Here is a 25,126-nt window from a genome sequence, read left to right on the forward strand (position 1 = left end):
TCTCACGGTTCTGGAGATGGAAACTCCCAGTTCACCGAGTGTAGCTTATTAACGCAGCCTTCTCCTATTTCTTAGTTGCTTGCTATCTTCTGTTTACTCTATTTGCTACCAGGGTATCACCTGGCATTCTGTTATTCTCCACCCTCCCTCTGTCAACCATCATTTCTTTCTACCTACTCCCCAAATTATAATGGAACTCACACGAACAATCAGCTCTCTATAAAATAAAGCAGGCGATCATGATGCTTGTGTTTCTTCTCAAGCAAACTGGAGTAGGGGAACTCCAGAGGTTTACGGACTATGGCAGTGGTTGGATTACTGAGAATTTAGTTATTAGCCTTGTTGTACTTTGTTAATGCTGGGTGCAGGGAATGTGTGGAAAATTTATAGGGAAATATCTGACTCCTTTCACAGAAAAATGTTGCAAAGTATGCAGATTCTTAAAAAAGTAAAATAAATAGAAGGACGTTAAGGCTGCAAGCTGTTTAATACATGATTTCTTATTTGGCTTTTTTAAATGATTTTTTAAAGCTGAAAGATACATGATCTACAAGATAGTTTTAAAAATCACATCCTCCAAAGACGTTGTTAACTTTCTCCTTGGGCTCCAGCTATGTAGCTTGTAGAAGCCTAGAGTTTCATAGCAGATTCAGCATTATGCACCGTCTTAGTCTGAGGTGAGCATCAGAGAAGTGGTTTTTAAAGTGACTTTCAAAATGAAAGCAAACCGTTTCATTCTCTGATTCACCCCACTCTTTAAAACCTCCACTCTGATGGCTTCTGTTCTGCGTGGGTCCCCTTCAAAAACCGACCCAGCTCCATGCAGAACATTCTGTTGCTCTTTCAGCATAAGCAGAGCTATTGTGATATTTATCTGAATTCAAACAAGGCTAATTAAAAGAGCTGCTGACAGTTGTTGTGATCTGACTTTGACTGCAGCTTGATGGTCATTATGGGTAAATAATGAACCAGGTCTGCAAATGTAGCAGCTGCCAACTTGGGATAGAAGAACGGCTATTGCTTCCAATTTAAGAATCTATCGACCGCTTGCCTTCTCCCTGCAGATCTTCTGCAGAAAACTAATGTTTTCTGCTGCCGTGTATTGTGGTTTCAGCTGTTTCAGATAGAGCCTATAATTTCCTTCTTTAATATTTAACTTAGGACATTATTAGCTTTCAGAGTTAACAACTTTTCTATTTTGAAGAAGTTCAGCTCTGTCCTGGTGTGTGCTATGCCTAGCTAACCAGCTGTAGTTTATTTATATGCATTTAATTTGTATTAGGTAGGAAACGGCTAGTCTCGGAGAGCAAGGTATAGCTTTCTGAAGATGTTTCAAAACTGTATGTAGATGAATGTTTTCTTCCTTCCTTCCTTCCTTCCTTCCTTCCTTCCTTCCTTCCTTCCTTCCTTCCTTCCTTCCTTCCTTCCTTCCTTCCTTCCTTCCTTCCTTCCTTCCTTCCTTCCTTTCTTTCTTTCTTTCTCTTTCTTCAGAGATAGCTGCATGTCCCTTGCTTTTGTTTGCTTTATAGAAGGACACTTCCTGCCAAACCTCGGTTTGGGGTTTTGTTTACCTCATCAATGGCTTATGAAATATTTTGATACAAAGCCCTGTCAGTTCAGAAGAACTACAGTGATTTTCATTAAAAGGCAATACTGAATATATTGTCCCTGCATCATGAGCTTTCCCTTAGCTATTAGCAAGAAACAGGTGCATTGAAGGTAAGAGAAAAACGCATGGCATTCATAGATTAATATACTCCTTGCAGATTTCCCATACTTATAAAATAGAATGTCGGGATTTGAAAAGTCACATTCCAGAATTTAACACCAGCTAGTACTTAACAAGACATCCCTAGCATTTGTTCACCTGCCATGGAAAAAGCTATCTGCATTATGTAAAGGCTGAGGATACAGTGGTGTTTTGTGCATAATACAGCAGGGTTTCGAGATCTTGCTGGGAGGAAATGATCCCAAACATGCCCCTGAAAGACAAGTCTTATTTTGAAAAATAATGATGAAAAATTGCTTATTTCACCATGTATTTGTGTCTGTGTTTGTTTCAGGGACAACTAACTAAACTTTGTTTATCTGACTCCCGAGTAGTGCTCTGAATGTTTTTGCTTTTCAGTTTCCAGCTTGGATAATGCCAGAAAGTGTTAACAAGGGGTTATGTTATGCTGGCTTATGTTAAACCAGATCACCCCCTAACATGTGCAGAGCCATTCATCTGTGTCACCAAAACCCAGGAGAACATCTGACATGGACTCTGAAACAGAAACAGTGATCACTTACAAATCAAACATGGCACGCTCTAAACTGATTGTGCACGGCAATCTTTTCTAGAAAGGACAACTAATTGAACATGATAAAGTGTAAAGTTAATTAACACCCTTAAATTTGTTGATTACTTTCACGGGATTATATTGTTCGTTGAGTAGCAGCTTTCTGTCCCAGCTGTCGCCTTTTGCGGCGAATGTCGCTGGTAAACAATAGAGACACCATAACAAGTCGTAAATGGTCCCTGTGACAGCAGCCCCTTGTGAGGCTGCATCTGTAGAAAATGATTAGAACAATTGCATTTTAAAGACAGCTCACATTGCAGCCCAAGTCCCATTGGCCCTCTTCTTGATCTCTTTTGATGGCAGACTGGTTAAAACATTTAAGTTCTTTTGAGTAAATTAAGTGATTTACTACATTTTGCTATATATCAATGAGAGTGGTTTGGTGGCAAGATTTCTACAGCGTTAAAGACAAAATAACTTGATGGTACTTTTTAGCTATCTGTCTCTTCCCTCTTGGATTTGAAGGGGGTTTCCAGAACTCATGGGGTTGAAAATGATCTCCTTATTTGTGATGTATAAATGGTTATGCTAAATTATCAGCCTTTGCATAATAGTTTTTCTATCCAAACTCTTGGTTCAGCTTCTAAGGCTAAATTCCCAATTTCAGTTCTTGCTCCCATTAGGCCAAAGACTTGGACATGTTCAAGCTGAGTAGATTTTCTTTTCGTTATATTTAATTTCCTTGTAACACTTGGGTAATAACTGTGGACTATCTTCCCAACGTGTTCTTTCACTTGAGCTTCAAAATAACTGTGGCAGCTGCCTTTCACATCGCATTTTCAGATGGAGTAGCCGCGATGGAGAGGGGTTGCAACTCGTCCACACGGTGGGACCTTCACTTCAAGTCACTGAACTCAGCTCACATATTCTTCATTTTTATTTATTTACTTATTGTCTTTTTTGTTTGTTTGTTTGTTTTCTAGGGCCGCACGTGCGGCATAGGGAGGTTCCCAGGCTAGGGGTCGAATCAGAGCTGTAGCCGCCAGCCTACACCACAGCTCACGGCAACACCGGATCCTTGACCCACTGAGCAAGGCCAGGGATCGAACCCACAACTTCATGGTTCCTAGGTCGGATTCGTTAACCACTGAGCCACAAAGGAACTCCTATTCCTCACTTTTAAAGTCTACATCATAATGTCTGCAAATATGTACCCTTGCACTCAAGCATGTTTATGCGGCAGTAAGAGAAAATGCCATTAGCATGTGTGGTGAATCATGCTACTCCAGAGGTGAGCGTTTTTGATGAACTAGAAAACATTGTCTTAGTGTTCTCAGTCATTTTATTAATCATTGATTTCTTCTCTGCCTACCTTCCAAAAAGGCAGTGAACGTTTATCAGACACATGCTGGATGCTACGATCCAATCATCTCATGCCCATAAGGGTCTTAACAAGACACACCAGAAGAATCATTGATTAGTGTGAGTGCTTTATTGGAGCTCTCCCTGGGAGTGTTATAGAAGTAGGGAAAGGGAGTCATGATCATGAACTGCTTCTCAGAATTGACCTGAACTGTGTCTTAAAAGTATCTTTTAAGGAGTCAGGCAAAGAAGAAAGGAAGGGAATTTCTTACCAGGAAAAAGCCAGGAAGGGCATGGATACAGGAAAAGTCATTGCATGTGGCAGCCACAGAAAAGGCTTTCCAGTGTGCATAGCATAGTGGTTTGAGTTCACTGAGAAGAAAAATGAGAATTAAAATAAGAAATCAGAGTTCCTATTGTGGCTCAGCAGGTTAAGAACACGGCTAGTATCCATGAGGATGCAGGTTCCATCCCTGGCCTTGCTCAGTCGGTTAAGGATCCGACATTGATGTGAGCTGTGCTGTAGGTCACAAATGTGGCTTGGATCCTGTGTGGCTGTGGCTCTGGTGGCAGCTGCAGCTTCAGTTCAACCCCTAGCCTAGGAACTTCCAAATGCTGCAGGAGCGGTCCTAAAAAAAAAAAGAAAAAGAAACCATTTGAGGAGAAAGGAGAGAAAACTGTTGCTTCCTGCAGCTCAGGAAAGAGGGGACGATAACACCATGTAGTTCTCTTTTTTTGCCGAAACATAAACGTGTAAGTATTTAAGAAAAAATAGCTTTTACTTAGTGGAAAAAATAGAAACTGAGACGATATAGAAGTGGTGAAGAATAGTGGGCAATGTCTTCAGCTGGTGCTTATGTTTATGTTGATATATAACTTGAGACTTAAGCCCGCTTTGGTTCTTCTGTCAAATAAAAATGCCAAAGAATTAGGATAAACAGATATAGAATGAGGTTGTTATTAATATTGACTTATATTACAGGTACAAGGCTAAAATTAGCCAGGAAAGGATATAAAGCAGGGGCTGAGTTTTAGCTCAGTTTACCTTGAAACAATTACCGCTGCTTTTGATGTAAAAATGTGGAGAACACTGTCCATTGCTTCATTTACGGTCTCTTGCATAAAGTTGCCGTTCAAGGAAAAGTCACATTTTCCCCGAGGCTGCTTTATTCCTCCCCCAAATAGTGTTTGCCAAGATACTGAGATCCGTATTTGAAATTCATTGTGAAATCTTAGGGTTTCATTTTAGTGTGTGTTCTTAATTCTTTTTTTAATTTTTATTTTTTATTGAAATATAGAGTTGATTTACAGTGTTGTGTTAGTCTCAGACATACAGGAAAGTAATTCAGTTCTACATATATCCATTCTTTTCTTTCTTTCTTTCCTTCCTTCTTTCTTTCTTTCTTTCCTTCTTTTTTTTTTTTTTTTTTTTTGCCATGCCCACAGCATGCAGAAGTTCCAGGACCAGGGATCAAACCTGTGCCACAACAGTGACAGCACCAGATCCTTAACCTGATAAGCCACCAGGGAACTCCCCGTAGGTCCATTCTTTTTCTACTTCTTTCCCCATATAAGTTAATACAGAACATTGAGTAGAGTTCCCTGTGCTCTACGGTAGGTCCTTGTGGATTATCTGTTTTATAAACGGTGGTGTGTATATGTTAATCCCAGACTCCTAATTTACCCCTCCTCTATGTGTTCTTAATTCTGATATTCAGTTTTCTGATTGCTTTGTTCTAGTAAGCAAACTCAAGTTGTTGTCAAGAGAGGTAGGGTACCATGTACATTTAGATAACAGGCAGAACTCAGTGTCTGTGTATAATAAAATTATTTGCTCAGTTCATGTTATTTGAAACTGCTCTGAACATAATTTACAAATGGCTTTGCAATACCTGGATTCTCATCAGAAATTTCACAAGCCTGCCCACGTTGACAACAAGACCATTACTCTCTGAGAAAGCTTTCTCGTTTCCTTTTCCACCCTTTCTCTCACTGAGAATCGTTACTCTTTCGATAATGGAGATTGACAAATGGAAGGAAGGGAGGACTTGGGATTGGGTGGTCATTGTCCTCCTCCATCTGGCACTTGGTGTGTGAGGCTGCCTTGTGGCACTTACTTCTGAGTATACGTCTCTTTTCCCTAATTATATGTTCGATCTTTTGAGGGCAGAGACTGTGTTTTATACCTACCGTGACCTTCCATTTTGGGCTTTCTGGAATAGTTGTGTTTTAAGTATTCTCCTAACACCAGAAAAACAGGTCCTGGCTTTTAATTCAGAAAAGATGCTTACGCCTTGAGTGTTTGCACCTGGCACCAAGATCTCGGGAGTTGTTAAAGGCACTGAATTGATGCTTGCTGGTGGTATTCTTTGAACCTCCTTACAGCCATGTGTATACCTCTCCTGTAGCATGCATCTAACTGTCTTTTATTTTTTGTATTTGTGTGTTTGCCTTAGTTCTTCTCCATTTCCATACACACACAAGCACACACCCACACACTGCCACCACCACAGATGCTAGTTTTCAGACTCCTTGAGGGCAAAGACCCTTTCCGAGGGTTGAGACCCTCTGAGGGATAGATTTCGAATGGTCCCATTTTTGATGTCAGCCGTGAGTGGGAGTGAAGGGAAGAAAGAAGGAAGGTAGCTTAGATAATGGAGGCTCACTGCAGTACCTTTCCTGTAAAGGGGAGAGGTGACTTAGACTTGGGTTTGAATTAAAATGCTTCTCCACTATAAGGTTGATGGGAATCAAACTGCTCCCAAGGGAAGTCCTGGATGTCTGTCACTTTAAAAGCAGGGTAATCAGCCTCCCATTTTGATTGGTTTGGGCGTGTGCCTTTTCATTTGTCTGTACAGATGAGTTCAGTTTTTCTGATTCTAGGGTCATGGGAGAGAAACACAGAGGCATCATCGCAGGAAAGCATTAGATAAAGCATTAAAGGCTCGTCAGATTTAATGACTATAGTTACATGAGAAATTCATTTTCTAACTTTTTTCTCCACTTTGGAACTATTTGTATTTTTTTTTAATTTCTATATTATTTGTTTAAAATGGAACATTCTTTAGTTGTGTGTTTTAATATGAAGGCTGTGGGAAAATGTATGTATGTGAACTTGAGAATCCCAAATTCTAAAATTTCAAAAGCTTCCAAGTAACCCAGTGATAATCGTGTCTCCTCATCTCACTTTATAGATGAAGAGACTTGGCCTCTCTCGCACGTCTCTGCGGGAGCAGTTATCACACAAGTTTCGGTCGCTCATTTCTTTGCTCTTCCCTTTGTCATCGCCCCCTTTTCTCTCTTTGTTGGGACACAGACCGTATTCCCTGAGCATCGCTGATGTACCAGACTCTGGGAACATAGGGTGAGTGAGTGAGTCCAAGAGTGGCTGCTCTCACGAGCTAGTTTCCATGCGGGGAATACAGAACGGAAACAAATAAATCAAGGTGTTAAGATGAATGGGTGGTAACAAACACTGTGAATGAAATTAAAGCAGGAAAAAGGGGTGGAGAGCGTTGGGGTCCCGTTTTAGATTGTTTGGTTGGGGGGGGGTCAGGGAAGGGGACAATTTTTGAAAAGAAACCGGAATGAAGTAAATGAAGCAAGCCACGAATATCTAGGGAAAGAACATTCCAGGCAGAAGGAATTGCAACTGCAAGGTTTTGAGATGGCAACTTGCTTGACCTGTTTCAGGACCAACAAGGACACTAGAACAACTGGAAGCAGCGAGTGATGATAAAGAAAATGGTATGAAGTTCCTATCGTGGCTCAGTGGAAACGAATCTGACTAGCATCCATGAGGACACAGGTTCCATCCCTGGCCTCGCTCAGTGGGTTGAGAATCCGGCGTTGCCATGAGCTGTGGTGTAGGTTGCAGGCAGCTTGGATTCCGCATTGCTGTGGCTGTGGAGTGGGCCGGCAGCTGTAGCTCTGATTCGACCCCTAGCCTGGGGACCTCCATATGCCACGGGTGCAGCCCTTAAAAAAAAAGACCAAAAGAAAAAGAAAATGTTATGAAATGAGCGGGAGAGGTGGCCAAGGGTCACGTCATGCAGTGCTTTGTAGACTTTGGATCTCATACTGAGAGTGATGGGACACTTTGGAGACCTGAGAGTAGGGAAGAAACACGGACTAGGCTTGTACAGTTGACCCTTGAACAGCAGGGGTTGGAACTGTGTGGACCTACTTAAATGCAGATTTTTTTCAGTAGTAAACATTACTGCACACAAACCTGGTTGGTTGAACCTGCGGATGCAGAAGGCTGACCACACGTTATACTCAGATTTTTCACTGTGCGGAGAGTCAGTGCCCCTCACCTTCGAGTTGTTCAGGGGTTAGCTGTGTTTTCAAAGGATCCCTCTGGCTGCTGTATGGAGAATGGACTTTGGAGGCAAGAGCTGAAGGGAGATCAGGTAGGAGGCTGTTGCAATAATCCAGGTGAGAGATGGTGATGGCTCTGTCCTGGTGATAGTGATGGATGAGAGAAGTGGCTGGAGCACAAACGAATAACTTCCTAGGAACAAAGTCGTATGTTACTCATTTATAACCTCAGGGCTTACTGCGGGGCTTGAGTCCTAGTAGGTTAATTTTGTCGAATGAATCAAACCAAACAAATGCAGCATTCTTGTCACTTTCCCACGCTGTGCTGCTCTTGAAAGGTTTTATAAGGGGTCTGCACTGTAATCTTAGTATCTCTGGCTCTGGACCACTGTTGTACTTCTTAACCTGGGCCAGCCTGCTTCCATTATTTATAGGATTGGCTCAAGCCAGCTAATATTTAGCCAGAGAAGCTAAAATTATCCTAGAGAAGATCGGCTTGGATAACCAAATAGGAAAGGACTCAGGCATTATATAGGTTAAGATAAAACTCTCACTTTACAAATTCAAGTTATAAAGTAGTAAGGCCTTACATTCAAATAACATTTTCTATTTTACAACATATGTTTATGTATTCACAGCCACTCTATGAAATTATTAATGCTTTTCTGAAACCACAGAAGCTAAGTAATTTGTTTATAATACAGCCAGCAAGTAGCACATCCCAAAACTAGATATTTCCTCTCCAGATTCCTTACTGTTTGTACCATGCTCATAAATTTTTGTTTGTTTTTGTTTTTTTAGGGCCGCACCCCACAGCATATGGAAGTTCCCAGCCTAGGGGTCAAATCAGAGCTGGCCTACACCTCAGCCATGGCAGCCATGGCAGATCCTTAACCCACTGAGCGAGGGCCAGGGATCAAACCCACATCCTCAAGGATACTTGTTGGGTTCGTTATTGCTGAACCACAGTGGGAACTTCCAGACATTTAAATTTTTAACAAGCCCTCAAGTGATTCCGCAAGTAGGTGTGGGGAGGGGGGGGCGGTGTTTCTTTTCTTTTTTGTCTTTTTAGGGCCACACCCAGGGCATAAGGAGATTCCCAGGCTAGGAGTTGAATCAGAGCAGTAGCTGCTGGCCTATGCCCCAGCCACAGAAACACGGGATCCAAGTGGAGTCTGTGACCTACACTGAAATTCACGGCAAAGCTGGATCCTTAACCCACTGATCGAGGCCAGGGATCGAACCTGCATCCTCATGGATACTAATTGGGTTCAGTAACCACTGAGCCACATGGGAACTCCCATAAATTAATTTACTGAGTAGCTGTCCATTGAATGGATCATGTACCATGATAGGTAATAAAATGCTGACATAAACATGACCCCAGTGCTCACTTTGTAAGTGCCTTATAGTGTCATGGAGGAATCAGGTAAGAAAGTCAAAGATTTTAAGGTGTAAAAATGCTATGATAAAATTAAGTACAGGATATATTTTGGTTTTATATATACAGTTACTAAAATGTAAGATAAGAGAAATACTTCTCCCAATATTCTAGGCTGCTGCCTAAGTACATATTCCATATTTTCCTGTTTTGAAGAGTGGACCTGAACTAAAGTGGCATGGCAGTTTATTAAAGTTCATTGTTTATTATTCTTGGACATCTTAATATGTCCAGTGTCTTTTGAAATCCATGAAATGTGTTACACAGCTTTGAGTTTCACCTTTCCAAATGTTATTTCAAAATTCAAAATGGGAGTTCCCGTTGTGGCGCAGCAGAAATGAATCCAACTAGGAACCGTGAGGTTGCAGGTTCGATCAGTGGGTTAAGGATCCAGCGTGAGCAGTGGTGTAGGTCACAGACACAGCCAGGATCTTGTGTTGCTGTGGCTGTGGTGTAGGCTGGCAGCTACAGCTCCAATTAGGCCCCTAGTCTGGGAACCTCCATGTGCCGCGAAGTGCAGCCCTAAAAGAGACCACAAAAAAACAAAAAACAAAACAAAAAAAAACCTCGAAATGGCTGCATGTATTTGGGGATGATTTAGGTCTGGATTTTGCCTTTACAGTGGGATTTTGCCTTTGCTTAATGGTGTCATATGGTTAGAAGAATGTGTGTGGAAAGTTAGAATTTGGTGCCAGGGAATGACAAAACTTTAGAATTACTCAGTTTAGTGAGACCCTCCCGTTAGAATGTAGATTATGGTAAATAATTATACCACCATAATGAGAGGAGAGAGTAGAAATACCACAAACCTCTGAATTAAAAGATGAATTATTCTTTCTTTTGTGATCTTCTCTTGCTTAAGTAACTTATTTCTTCCTTTTGAAATATGTGTTTGAACAAGTGAGAAAGTGCACCTGTCAAAAGATTAACCAGCTGAGAACCATTGTCAGCGTTAATTTTCCTTTAATAAATGACTCTCTGAAGCTATTTAGCAGCCTGTAATCTAGATACAAAGCTATTGACCTATGATGGATAGTGCTGGGTTTGTTTGTAAGCTTTGACTTAAATCGTCTGTTTAATTTCTCTAGGCCAGATCAACAGGATTTGGAGTGAGGGTGGTTGTGTGGTTTGAATAAAAGTGGCTGTAGAAATTGAGCAAAATAACTGTAAAACATTAATGATCCACCATCTTGGTGAAGTAAATTAGAAACTAACAAAATGACAGTCACTTCAACATTATCAGAATGGTCAAATGACACAGATTGGTTAATTAAAAGCACTTGTTATAATTGGGTTTTTGTATGTAATCGGTGCCACAGTGTATCTGAAAATATTGTGAAAAAATGTAATTTAACCATATGTGAGCATCTCAGGCTTTCATAACATGTGGGCACTCCCTCTTCTAAGATTGTTTGGCTAACATAATGCTGACATCTTTTGCTTTTAATAATGAGTTAAAAATTGCACGAAGTGAAAAATAGAAAGGCTATTCAGTTTGACAGTAGCAAAATATGCACAATTTGAATGGAATAGGAAGCTCCTCACTTGGGCTTTTTATATATAAAAACTATGTATTTCATTGAATAAATTAAGTTCAAAAGCAGGCCATTGCTTGCAGCTGTCTATTCTAATGGCCAAGTTTGATACATAGTACAGACAATTATGGTTTCTTTATTCCTAGCTGTGCTATAAATAAGTGGTAAAGGCAAAAACTGTACTAATACAGCTCTTCCACATACTTTCCTGGTTTTGAACAACAAGACCTAACTTGAAAATTATGAATTAAGCTTCCTCTAATGCTAAAAGTAGTAATAATACCCTTTTTAAAATTTTGTAATTAATAAAAATTTACCTGAGTGAAGCTCCCCTTCCTTCCTTTTTAGGACAAGTCTAGGGCATATTTTCTTTGCTAAAGTAGAAGTTGCTTTTCTAATTATTTCAATTAATGGATGTGTGTCAAACCTTTGTTGGAGGCGCTAAGGTGTGGCCGGACCAGTGTTAAAGTTTATTTCTTCATCTTGTCATGTCACTGGGAATGAATTGCCCAAAAGTTGTACAGCCTACCTCATTTTATTGCTCTTAACAAATACTGTTTTTTTGTCTTTTTTTTTCCTTTTTTTTTCCCTTTTTTTCTTTTTTGTCTTTTCTATGGCATATGAGGTTCCCAGGCTAGGGGTCGAATCGGAGCTGTAGCTGCCAGCCTACGCCAGAGCCACAGCAACGTGGGATCCGAGCCTCGTCTGCGACCCACACCACAGCTCATGGCAACGCTGGATCCTTAACCCACTGAGCAAAGTCAGGCATCAAACCCGAAACCTCATGGTTCCTAGTCGGATTCGTTAACCACTGAGCTACGACAGGAACTCCGCAAATACTGTTTTTTTGGTTGGTTGTTTTTATTTATTTTTTTTTTACAAATTGAAGGTTTGTAGCAACCTTGAGGTATCAGGTGATGCTTAGCATTTTTTTTTTTTTAGCAATAAAATTTTTAAATTAAGGTGTGTACATCTTTTTTTTTTTTTTGTCTTTTTGCCATTTCTTGGGCCGCTCCCGAGGCATATGGAGGTTCCCAGGCTAGGGGTCGAATCGGAGCTACAGCCACCGGCCTACACCAGAGCCACAGCAACGCAGGATCCGAGCAGCGTCTGCAACCTACACCACAACTCACGGCAACGCCGGATCATTAACCCACTGAGCAAGGGCAGGGACTGAACCCGCAACCTCATGGTTCCTAGTCGGATTCATTAACCACTGCACCACGACGGGAACTCCTGTACATCTTTTTTAAACATAATGCTATTGCCCATGTAATAGACTACAGTATAGTGTAAACATAACTTTTTTGTTTGTTTGTTTAGGGCCGCACCTGTGGCATATGGAAGTTCCCAGCTAGGGTTCCAATCAGAGCTGTAGCCACCAGCCTACACCACAACCACAGCGACGTGGGATCTGAGCCTTGTCTGCGACCTACACCACAGCTCATGGCAATGCCAGACCCTTAGCCCATGAGTGAGATCAGGGATCGAACCTCTGTCCTCATGGATGCTAGTTGGGTTTGTTAACTGCTGAGCCACAATGGAAACTCCAAAACATAACTTTTAGGAGTTCCCGTCGTGGCACAGTGGTTAATGAATCTGAATAGGAACCATGAGGTTTCGGGTTTGATCCCTGGCCTTGCTCAGTGGGTTAAGGTTCCAGCGTTGCCATGAGCTGTGGTGTGGGTCGCAGATGAGGCTTGGATCCCACGTTGCTGTGGTTGTGGTGTAGGCTGGTGGCTACAGCTCCGATTGGAACCCTAGCCTGGGAACCTCCATATGCCGTGAGAGCGGCCCTAGAAAAGGCAAAAAGACAAAACATAACTTTTATATGCACTGGGAAACCTTAAAAATTTCATGTGACTCTCACCTTACTGCACTATTCACCTTATTGGAAGTGGCCTGGAACTCACAAAATCTTCAAAGTATGCCTTCCTATATAGCAGAAGGCAAAAGAAAAATCAAATAATATCAGAATAATCAGTCTAATTAAGCAACTGTTTTCTTTACCTTAAATAAGGGTCTTTCCATCTGCAGTGCCTGCTTTTTTATGGAAGAAAGAGGTCTGTCTCTGTAGATCTCATCCGTAGATTGTGTACAGAGAGCGAGTGAGTGAGCCAGAGACCCCAGATCAAACCTGGGCAGCAGACCCCTCTGGCCGCTCCCAGGCTGGTCATGGCACAGGTCGCCTTTTTCATATATGTTCTATTGCTGAATAGGTTTCTTAGGAAAAGAAGAGATGCATGGCGATAGTAAAATTCACATCTCACATCCTCACGGTACTCCATGATCGTGCTAAAATATTTGAAATGAATTCAGAGTTTGAATCTATTGTGTTCCTTTTGGCTTGTGAGTTACCTGCATGATACTTGACTGTTAATTACCCCAGCTCCAGGAGATTTATGCCTGATATAACTACAACTTGGAGGCTAGATGTTTCCATTTGGTTGGAGGATTTTGTCAAATTTTATTATCTACTTAAATGGATCCTTCTGCTTCTATCCCTTTACCCTCAAACCATTCAGGTGTGGGAGCTGCTCGGTCTGGGAACCTCACGTTTATGGTGGGAGGAGTTGAAGAGGAATTTGCTGCTGCCCAAGAGCTGCTGGGATGCATGGGCTCCAATGTGGTGTATTGTGGAGCTGTTGGGACCGGGCAGGTAACATTTTCACATTGATGTCATACATTGATGATATAAAATGCGTTAACGTTTATTTTTATTTCCTGACCACAATCCGATTTCCCCTTGGTCTGTTCAATCTATAGAGTCTTTGCTCGGATTTTTAAAAAATTAATTTGGAATAAATTAGTTTTTCATCATTGCTGTTGGAAGTAAGCAGGTATCAGCCAGTGAATTTAAAAAGATATCAAAAGTTCCATCATTTCTGATTCTGAGATATTTGTTCCAGTGACCACTGAAATTGTGCTTAAGCGGCTTCCGTATGGAATGCTCATGTCATCTGACTTGCTGTTACCCTCCCACTGGTTTTGTAATTACTTGCTCTATTTGTAGTACGGTCAGCTAGAAGTAACCTAGGCACTTTAATCCATTTCTTAAAAGTCAGATAATTTTCATTGAGAAATGTGTTCTATCAATTCTCTAATCAGATAAAGGGGAATGACGATCCTGAACCCTGAAATCAAACTGGTTGTCCCCCTTCCACCCAGCACACCCTCCCCTTCACTCCTCCTCAGGCTTTGTCCTCATGGCTGGCACCCTCTGTATCTTAGGCAGGACTGTGATATTATCTTAGATGCATCTATTGTCTCCACTCGCTTGTCCAGTCAGCCTCCACACTCGATTGATTTTTGCTTCAGTGGCTCTCATTGTTGTCTGTTGTGTTCATTCCACACTTTACCTGGTCTAATCTTTCACTGTCTCACACTGTTCACAGGGCCTAGTGGATCTCTAGAGGCCAGGTTTATGGCTCTGCCAACACTGTAACCAAAACCAACTCCATCAAGATACCTGTACCATCATAGACTTCCCAATTCTGATACTTTGCACAGATCCCTCTTTCCTACCATGTCAAATTTGAAAACTGCACACCGACTTTTTCGTAGCTCTTGATCCAATCGTGACTATCAAGCTTCTTCCCATTTCTTAAAACCACTGCACATGAGTCTGTTTCTCACTGTTTTCAGGACTGTTCCATGCTCTTGTATATCTACCCTTTTCCCTGCTCTCCTCCTTCCCCCGTCTTGCATATTTAAAGCTTCCCTGGCCTTCTGAGCGATGATTTTAGGTTCTGCTTCCTCTCTGCACCCACCCTCCCTCCATGATCTGGGTTCTCTCCCCTCCTACTGTCTACTGTCTCAGTCTTATAGCTTCTGTCATACAATTTCCCACTTAATTGTGTGTGTGTGTTCAGTGCCTTTTCACTCAGCATGTTACTCCTTTTTTTTTTTTTTTTTTGCTATTTCTTGGGCCGATCTCGCGGCATATGGAGGTTCCCAGGCTAGGGGTCCAGTCGGAGCTGTAGCCACCGGCCTATGCCAGAGCCACAGCAACGCAGGATCCGAGCCGCGTCTGCAACCTACACCACAGCTCACGGCAACGCTGGATCGTTAATTCACTGAGCAAGGGCAGGGACCGAACCCGCAACCTCATGGTTCCTAGTCGGATTCGTTAACCACTGCACCACGATGGGAACTCCAGCATGTTACTCCTATTTCAAAACTTAGAATGTCAGCCCCATTCCTGAAAGAGCAGTCAGTCATGCCACGAGGATCAGTATTCCTATGGCCCTGTGCCCATAGCAGCAGTAGCCCGGTCACCACACAGCCAGTTCTTCCCTAGGGGCAGAGACCTGCCGGTCTGCTCCAGGATTGCATGTCAGACTCGGAGGGTGGCATAGGGCACCAAGTTCCTTTTCGCGTTTGACAGGCTCAACAGTTGAATGCTGTTACTTTTAGAAGCATGCGGAGTTGGGTGAAAAAATCTTCCTGTGAGTTACAGCTTGAAAATAAAGGTATTTAATATGTGCTCAATTTATTTTCAGGCTGCAAAGATATGCAACAACTTGCTGTTAGCTATAAGTATGATTGGAACTGCTGAAGCTATGAATCTGGGAATCAGGTTTGTCGAGTAGTACCTTTTCATATACTAACAGCTTTTATGAGCTTTCCGATTTGATTTTCCTGATTTTGAAAACAAGTGTTCACGAGAGATTAATGAGTTGATACAGGAACATTTGGCAAGTATATTATTATTGAACTTTAATAGATGTTGCTTATTGGATGACCAGCAGGACCCTGGAGAGCCTGAATGCTCTTTGCCATGAGCCATAAATGTATTGTGCTATGTATTTGAAGTTACATGATCCTTTTTATATGGGAGCTCCATTTCTTCTATTATATTGAAATGCCAGAAACACTTTTACTATAAAGTTTAAACAATCTTTGGCAGTGTAGGACAAATTTGTATAAAATATTATTTAATGTATAGTGGCTTCCAGTGTAATGCTACCTCATGACCTGTTCTATGTATCTCTTTTAAATATGGTCCCCTAAATATACACTAAAAGGGCTCTTAGTTGTTTATTCTCAGGATAAACTGGATGGCATTCATAAAGTTGCAACTAATATACATAACTCTTTTCATTTTAACTTGCCTGGGGTTTGGTTACTTTACATTAAGGATATATCTTTTCGCTGAAATAAGATGGCATTTATACGTTGCTTAAAGTAATTCAGGAATTCAGTTTTTCTTTTGATGGTGATCATCCTTTAGAATGCTTAAGGTTAATGTCTTAATTTTAGCCTTTAATCTTTTGGGTTAGGAATGCTACATATGATTAATCACCTAATTAATTTTTTGGATGTTTTGTATTTCATGAATATAGTAAATACACATTTCTTACTTAAGAAAATACTTAATGAGAAAGATGCTTTTATTCAGGTGTTTTCTTCACACTTCCCAAAACTGCTTACCAGCTATATCATAAATCAGGGTAGTGTTTCATAACACAGCTTTTGATAAAAGCAATAAAAAGAGCCAAAGTGTCTGAGATATTTTTAAGAACACAGTAATGGATTCACATTTCCTCTTAATTACCATATCAAGATGCTGTTGTTTTATTGAATTGCCCTTGTCTCAGATGTTAAACTATCTTGACCTATTAAGTTGTCATGTTGTAATTGAGATAAAAGAGGAATTTGCTTTGCATCAGCGCTAATTGGTTTATCAATATCCTGTACCATTTACATTTTAAAATTGAATGTCTATAAGACCGTAAGGCATATCTGTAGGAAGCCTTAATAAACCTGGTATTATATAGGAAGATGTTCAGTGTTCTATCTGTATTGTAGTTGGTTTAGGCTATGGGTCACTTGTCATAATTGAAAAACTAGTTACTAGTAACTTGTTTCCATGTCTGTCCTCTAGACTAATTTTATGGAAGAGGAAAATGTAAATTTCTGAAACCAAAATTGCATATAAAATTAATTGGTGTTAACAATAGGATTAGCAAGTTAGTATGCATTTGCATCTTTAGAATTTTATCTTTGCTTTTCTGAATATAAGTGAACATATATTTAAAAAGTAAAAGCCTAGGTTATACTATACTGAAATTTCCCTCTCTCTTTGCCAGTTTATTTTATATTCTGCTTCTTACTTTGAGCATCACTGAATCCGGATGTTCCTTAGGCATCCTGTAGCATTTCTCAAATAAATTTTTTAGCAAAACTCTTGTTTGATGATCATTTGCCATTCTAAAATGAAGTTTTTGTTCAGTAAGTGCTTGCGGAAATCTAACCCCAAAGGCCAGCTGCTAAAGAATAGTACGGAAATCAGTTGAATTAAATGAATTGAGTAAAATACCTACAATGAAATATATACATTGACTACTAGCATAGGTTTATTATCAAAAAGAAAGTGATAAAATTCCAAAAAGAAATATTAAGAGCAGAAGCAGTAGATTGTTCCGTTATTGTTGCCCTTGATCCACTATGACAAAAAACAATATTTGGAAATACGAAACTTTAAATGTTCAATTTTCCTAAAACTCTCTATATATTACAGTTACTGATAGAGATGGGTAAATAAATAAATATTTTCTATATATATCAGAACACAAAGCGGGAACTCATTATTTTTACCTGACTGTTTAAAATAATTTAGAAGTTTGTGGTGCTTTACATTGTGCTAATGAATCGCTTATTTTTATAACATTAGGATTTTATCAATTTATCTTACAGAGATTTTCAGTGGTTCAAGAGTTCCAAAAATGATTGCTTCTACTCTTGTCTCTTCTCCGTGGTTTACAGACATGGTTTAAAATGACAGGATTGTTCTCTAATAGAGTATAGAGAGCGGCCACGATTTATTGAGCTTTGCAAGGTGAAAGAGAAAATTGGCATCAGCAAGCATAAATTCCCAAGTAGTAAATTCCTGCAAAGTAGTATGGCATCAAAGTGGTTCAGCCCCATTTATATTCTGTTCACTCGGAAGTGAAAATTTTTTTAGAGCATTAATGTCAACATTTACAAATTGAGTCACCTACTCCTATGAAGTGATCATTTCTGATTAATTTCGTTCTCATAAGTCAGTGTTTTTTTCTAGAAGCTTGACATTTCCCTTTTTTACATAGAAGAATAAAACCTTACAGTTTTAAACTCCTTTTGACCCTGTGATCTTTTACAGTGAGTCTTTCTGGATGTTCATGAAATTTTTAAATGCCATGAAAAAGTAAAGCATAAAAAAATATTTGTATGCAACATATTTTGAGATTCTTTTTTTTACTAGATCTTACTACTGTCTAATTGGGTTCTACTTGGGACTCAGAACAGTTTTCTGTACTGAAAGTACCTTACTTGCATTAGAGAAGCCTTGTTCCTGTGTATCACATAAGAATAACGTTGATAATGTGAGTTTTGTTTTTCTTTTTTTTTAATATTGGTGGTAAAACAAATTATTTGCATTACCAGTCAGCGCCCAGACCCCCCTTGCAAGAGCCACAGTGTTTTTTTCCACCCAAAGAAGCTTAAAACAGTTGAACTTCTGGAAGGCTGTTCAAGCTAAGAGCTTTGCCACAAACATAATTTGAGCTTCTTAGCTACTGCCCTGAGGTGTTGCCTTTTGTGATGACTAATGGGTATACCCTATTAATAGGTATAATAAAAGCTTGACCACATTTCTTCTTAAACTGATTAGACACCATCGTATTGGCCGATTGTTGAGTTGACCGCCCATAGGACCCAGTGAGACTCAGGATGTAAGGGTTTGGGTGTCTGTTGATGCCCCTATCCCAGCCATGCCACAGACTTAAGCTTTTCTCATCTGTAAAATGACATAATAGTATCTATCCACAGTAATAATAGTATCTATTGTGAAGATAAATGCATTCATTCATGCAAATCTTGTAAAACAGTTCCTGACACGTAGGAGGTGCTCCATACATGGTAGTTATTGATGTGATGCTGGTGGTTAGTATTTGAATTGAATTGTGCTTTAATGTTTTTTCTTCATGCTACTTCTCACAAGCTAGCATTGTATAAGTGTTTGTTTATTGCCTGTCTTCCCAACTAGAATGCAAGCTCTGTGAGCTTCGGCTGCTCATTGCTGTATGTTAAGAACAGACCCGACACATAGTAGGCACTCGATGAAGAGCTGTCAGCTGAATGAGGAGGAGAGAGGGAGTGAGGGAGGCTCTTCCCCTGCCTCAGGGAAACGCTAAAGGGCCCACTGCTGGAGGGCAGGGCAGCCTCCCCTTAGCTGCCTTACTGTGCTCTCCTCGGCTCCACACACAGCACCTGCTCGTGGCAGATCTGCGTAAACATTGGTGAACAGCTGAATGATTGGTTGAAATTGACGTAGTCTTAGGTGTTTCATTTCCAGATCAGTTCCTATGATACAGACATCTCAGTTGAGGGACACTGTTTGCTTTGTTCTTACATAAAACCAGACGGTGTAGATACTTAGACTATAAAGTGGGCAAACTTTTTTGGCCCTTAAAAGCCTTGGTTACAGTGAAGACAAACACTTGCCTTCCCTTTAATTTTTTTTTCCTTACAGTTTATGCATCATTTTTACTTCTCCCAAAAGTTCATTTAAAATTCTTGTGTTTTAAAGGTGAGTAGATTTGACACAGTGACGTTTATTTGAGCTGCATTATAGATGCGGCCAGAGCAATGAATTCATTCTCTGTTTATATCAGAGAACATTCCAGCAATTGTAAAGCCACATGCATGCACGCGCGCACTCTCGAACCACATCCAGTGGCAAGTTATTATGGGGACTGACAGACTGTCATCCTTTTGATGGCTTGAGCTGTATATCTCCTGAACAGCAATGGGGCTCTTATGCAGAAAGTATCATATGTTCCCAGCCAATTTACAGGGAAACAGCAATAACATTTTATCATGGTTGAGAGCCCAGTAGCTGCTTCCTATTAAACTTGCCCTTTCAGATACCTGTCTTGGATTAATTTGTTGATTTCAAATGGAAACTCAGTCTTCTCCAGTGAAGCATGACGTTCTAGGATAGACTCTCTGAATGACAATTACTGTGTATTCTAGCTGGTTTCAGACCATTACAAGCCTTGGGCACAGTGGAAGACAGAAGACTTCAGTAACTGATTTTAATATCGTGTCTAATTCTAACTGTCAGTTATATATATGCCAGTGGAAGAATCCTCAGAAAGATAAAATGCAAAAAGCTTCTAACTTGCTCTTTTTAATGATGCACTTTGCTGTTGGGGGGTTGAGGAGGAGCAGAGAGGGAGTAACCATCTCCTAACGGGAATCAGTGCCAGATTGGAAAAGTGAGCGTGGAACAACTGCCATCTCCGTTTTTTTGTGTGCCCCGCAGGAGGCTTCTAAATAGTAATATGTTCGCCAAAAAGAGCTCCATAAATCAGTGCCGGTATTTTTCCTTGAACATTCAGGAAAAATGAAATGAAGGGTTTTACAAAGGATAATAAGCTCTGCTCCCATTTCAGCGAGTATTATAGATAGAGTATGAATTTCTTTAGCGATAAAGACTATTGGGAGGCACTGCCGAGTCCAGCCTGTTAGGTTACAAGGAAGGGGTCATCTCTGCCGCTTAGCCATTTTGAAAGAAAGTCTAAATTAGGACGCCTAAGCTACATTTCAAACAGAAGGGACAAGCAAAGTTTGGGAGTCTTTAGAAATATTCCCTGCTCATTGCACACGTTAGACATAGGCATTCTTGAATATTTGCACGTATATCTACAGTTACAGCCAATTAGCCAGTTGTTCATTTGTGATTTTTCTTTTCACAATTATTCCCTAAAGCACATTGGCTTTATCTTTTCTTAAGTCATCTGTCACTGCAGCATGCTGAGAGCCCGATTTTGTTTAAAAGGGAAAAGAAGGTGTCAGTAGCAAATTGCATATGTGACAAACTTGGATCTTTATAAAAGGATGAATGAAACTGTCAGGTTTCTCTCTGGCAATGTACAATTCCAGAATGAAAGATGGCTGATTTAGATGGAGTCTTTTATCTGTTTATAATCTTTTATCTCTCTAATCTTCAGTGAAAACCCCTGTCATAACATGGCCCCCCAGATGAGTTCATATACACAGCGTGCCATGTAGTAGTACTTGAACCAAAGCTGCTCCGTGAAACTTGATTCCATAACAGTTGTCTTATGTGATAAGTCCGTACACATCCTGGCTATTAGCCCTCGGCCCTCCTCTAGCATTGGAAGAGGGTTTTACTGTCTATTTGGAAATGAACACATATTTTGAACACACGGGCAGTAAGAAGCACACCAAAATGCACAATTCATTTAACATTTGTATGTGCCTCTTTTTCTTTTTTCCTTTTTATTCTGAGAGCGATTGGTTTCAAGAAAAAGCAGACAGTTTTATTTGAAATTTGATTCAAAGAGGCTTAGCAAAACTGTGTGTCCTAGACGACACTAAGATTCTTGGAATCAAAGTAATAGAGCGTTTTAATTCTATTTTTTTCTGGGTTCACAATGAACAGCCGTTTATGCCATCAGCTCAGTGATAGAACAAATGATGTTTCCGCTTGGGCAGGCTTTGTTTTATCAGGATCAGTAACCTTATCAGCAGTTGACCCAGAACTATAATGCATGTCTCGGAATAGATAGCATATGTCACAACTCGGTGCAGACTTGCTTCATAAGCAAGATTGTCTAATGAAGATTTAATAAATAGGGAAAAGTTTACAGCAAGAAATATCTTCTTTTATAATGATAACTTCTCTTAAGCTCATTTTACTGCTCATGGCTCATCTCTTGCATTTATTCTCATAAAACCTAAAAGAATAAACATACATATAAATGCATCCACAGGGCTCCCATGATACGTATTTTATCTGTCAATATTTCTTTCCGAGATATATATATATCATTTGTGAGTAAAGACTGTAGAATTTAGATTATCATATTGGCTTAGAGTTCTTATGTGACACATAAAGGCAATAATGTCCAGAAGACTAAAAAACCCATGTGTGTGATAAACCAGCAACACTTGTATGCAATTAAATGTTCTATTTTAAAAGTAGGATAGTGCTGCAGGTTTTCTCTCAGTGCAGAATGTCCAGGCTCAGAAATGTTTCATCACTGGCTTTTAATGCCCTATAATTTGAGATTGAATTCTTCACTCTCATCAATCTGCTTTGATTTCTGAAGACATAACATAAATGGAGAGAGAAGATGGAGCATCCTCGTGCATAAATAAGTCACGCTCGACGCGTACATTTTGACATTTAACACTTCTTTTCTTTGACCTTTGACAGGTTAGGGCTTGACCCAAAACTCTTGGCTAAAATCCTGAATATGAGTTCAGGGCGGTGTTGGTCAAGTGACACTTACAATCCTGTACCTGGGGTGATGGATGGAGTTCCCTCGGCTAATAACTATCAGGGCGGATTCGGAACAACGCTCATGGCTAAGGTACGGTGGGCACGGAGACTGCCCTGGAGCGCGGGGCCGGGTGTGCTGAAGGGTCTCCTCCTTCTCCTTTTCGCTCTCCCCTCCCCCAGCCCACTCCCGCTCCTCTTCCCTGTCACAAAGCCTGTGTCGGTCCTAGAAGACAACAGTCCTAAACTAGGACTCACTTACTCACTTGGATTTTTAATCCCGGCCTTTCAGATGGGAATAGACTGGGATTTTCCTTTTGTGCTTGGGTTTCTTTGTAATGGGAGCTGATAAAATTTTATTCTTCATCATAAACTTAGCGTATATTTACCAAGCCCTTAGAATGGAAGCAGTCAGCATTTTCTGATGGGTAACAATGGAAGGGCCTTGGATTTACATGTCGCAAAAGAAGAGACAGTCTTTCACATGATACTAGGTTTCTCAATACACTTTCCTGCTTTACACATACGTGCATATTTAGGTAGAAAGTCATTTGAAAAGCAAATTGTTGGTTTCCTCTCATCTGTGGTCTCAACGTTAGGAAGTACTTTTTATTTTTATTTCTTTGTCTTTTTTTTTTTTTTTGCCTTTTCTAGGGCCGCTCCCGTGGCATATGGAGGTTCCCGGGCTAGGGGTCGAATCGGAGCTGTAGCCACTGGCCTTCACCAGAGTCACAGCAATGCGGGATCCAAGCCGTGTCTGCAACCTACACCACAGCTCATGGCAACGCCGGATCCTTAACCCACTGAGCGAGGCCAGGGATCGAACCCTCAACCTCATGGTTCCTGTGCGGATTTGTTAACCACTGAGCCATGATAGGAACTCCAGGAAGTACTTTTTAGATGAGCAGACTTTCAGATTTTTGTGTAGAGCTTGTTCCCCACCCTCCGCCCCTGCCATTCGCTTTCTTACAACAGTAACAACATATACTCCTGGATCCCACACGCAGCTTACTCTCCCTCATTCCCGGGTGGCTTCGCCTTCTCCTTCTTGCCCGGGCCTGGAATTCACCCCTGCCCCCTCCGCCCTCAGTACCTTGGCTGACCCTCATTTAGATTCTGGCACGTCAGCGCTTAGCTGGGCTCCTTGCCTTTCTCCCTCCTCTTCTCCAGTTCATTTTCCATGGTAAACAGTGGGCTTCCTAAGATGTAAAAACCTGATTAGTCGTCTCTCCCATTGAGTCTCTTTCATGGTTTCCAGTGACTTTGTAGATTTAAGTCCATCTCTGCATACTGTCTTAAAGGCCCTTGGTGACTGGCCCTAGCTCACCTCACCAGCTCATCTTCGCCTTCCCACTCACCTCTCTGCTCATTCTGCCCCCGCTTCCCCTCCCCAGGAAGCCTCCTGAGCCTCATTCCTGTGGCCCCCAGCTCGGCCTCTGGCACAGCACCTGCCACATTGTCAGCTCACTTTTAATATTTATTGGATGTAGGAATGTTTGAAACTGTGTTTTTTATTTGGTAGTTTTATTTCTACTTGTGTTTCATTTAAGAAAAAAAAAAATTTTTTTGTCTTTTTAGGGCTGCACCTGTGGCATATGGAGATTCCCAGGCTAGGGGTCGAATCAGAGCTATTGCTGCCTGCCTACACCACAGCCACAGCAACGTGGGATCCGAGCCACGCCTATGGCCTACACCACAGCCACAGCAATGTGGGATCCGAGCCACGCCTATGACCTACACCACAGCTCACAGCAACGCTGGAACCTTAGCCCACGGAGCGAGGCCAGCGCTGGAGCCGGCGATGTCGTGGATACTCGTCAGATTCGCTTCCACTGAGCCACGATAGGAACTCCTAAGAAAATGTTTTTTAAAAAATTAAAAAATATGTTTATTTTTATGCCAATCTGTACAGCCATATTTAGGTTTGCACATCCTCCAAACAGGCTTTTATCATTGTGCTGTGTTGCTCTTGTCGGAAACAGAAAGTAGCTCCTTAAGTTATTGTTTTCATCAAAGCTGCAGGGTTGGTTATGAGGGCACACGAAAGAGTGAAAGAATCGCGTGGATGCCCAGTTTGCGTCATGGATCTGTGGGAAGTGGGTTGTGACCTGTTAGTTTATTTGGGTCCTAAAAGACTGTTAATGGCTCCAACCAAGGGAGCAGCCAACAAGGACCCTCTGAGCAGTGCTGGGTTTGTGTTGGGACTCTGCGCCCCAGCCACCTCTTCTCCACGTTCCGTCTTTGCTTCCTTCCGTCATTTGGTCCAGTGGCCCTGCCCAGGAAGAATCTGCTCCTGTTTGGGGAGCGGATTTTTTTGGCCTTGCCCATGGCATGTGGAAGTTCCCCGGCCAGGGATTGAACCTGAGCCGCCGCAGTGACAAAGCCAGATCCTTAACGTTCTGCGCCACAGGGAACTCCAAATCTGCTCCTGTTAGCATCCTTCCTTTAAAATTATTTTCTTGATAATAAAAGGTAGCTTTTTCAACTAATAGCGTAGGACAATACAGTAGTAAAACACGGGCATGTTCTCTTTTTACTCTTGTTTCCTCTAGGAGGTATGGTTGTTATTTCCCTTATAAAGAACACGACTTCTGAATTTCACTTAGAATGAGAGTGTTTAGAAAGGAACTTAAAAAAAATCTTTTATCATCTCAGAGAGCCATTAGCGTAAACACACCATAGCTAATTAGATTTGTGGCGAAGAATTGAGAGAGTGAAGAAATCCCCTTCAGTGCTATGCTGAGTAAAGCAATCATTCCTGCTTGGGCAGATCAAGCCCTTTACTGATTAAGAAAGTTTTGCTCAACTGCCATTAAATCTCATTGTGTTAGGGTATCACTGAAGCAAAGGCTTATATGTTTACTTCTAGGTATTAAAATCATAAAATTCTAAT

At 41.0% G+C, this 25,126-nt stretch overlaps 1 protein-coding gene across 2 annotated transcripts in view; it reads left to right on the plus strand.

Annotated features, from left to right (window-relative positions):
• Positions 1 to 25,126, plus strand: part of HIBADH (3-hydroxyisobutyrate dehydrogenase) — a 126,754-nt gene that overhangs the window by 98,212 nt on the left and 3,416 nt on the right. For both annotated transcript variants that reach the window (XM_047763149.1, XM_047763148.1), the window contains exons 5-7: positions 13,466 to 13,599; positions 15,443 to 15,519; positions 22,171 to 22,327. In XM_047763149.1, coding sequence (XP_047619105.1) covers positions 13,466 to 13,599; positions 15,443 to 15,519; positions 22,171 to 22,327 — 368 coding nt within the window. The remainder of the gene's footprint in view (positions 1 to 13,465; positions 13,600 to 15,442; positions 15,520 to 22,170; positions 22,328 to 25,126) is intronic.

Source organism: Phacochoerus africanus, chromosome 16 (assembly GCF_016906955.1).
Source record: "Phacochoerus africanus isolate WHEZ1 chromosome 16, ROS_Pafr_v1, whole genome shotgun sequence".
NCBI lineage: Eukaryota > Metazoa > Chordata > Mammalia > Artiodactyla > Suidae > Phacochoerus > Phacochoerus africanus.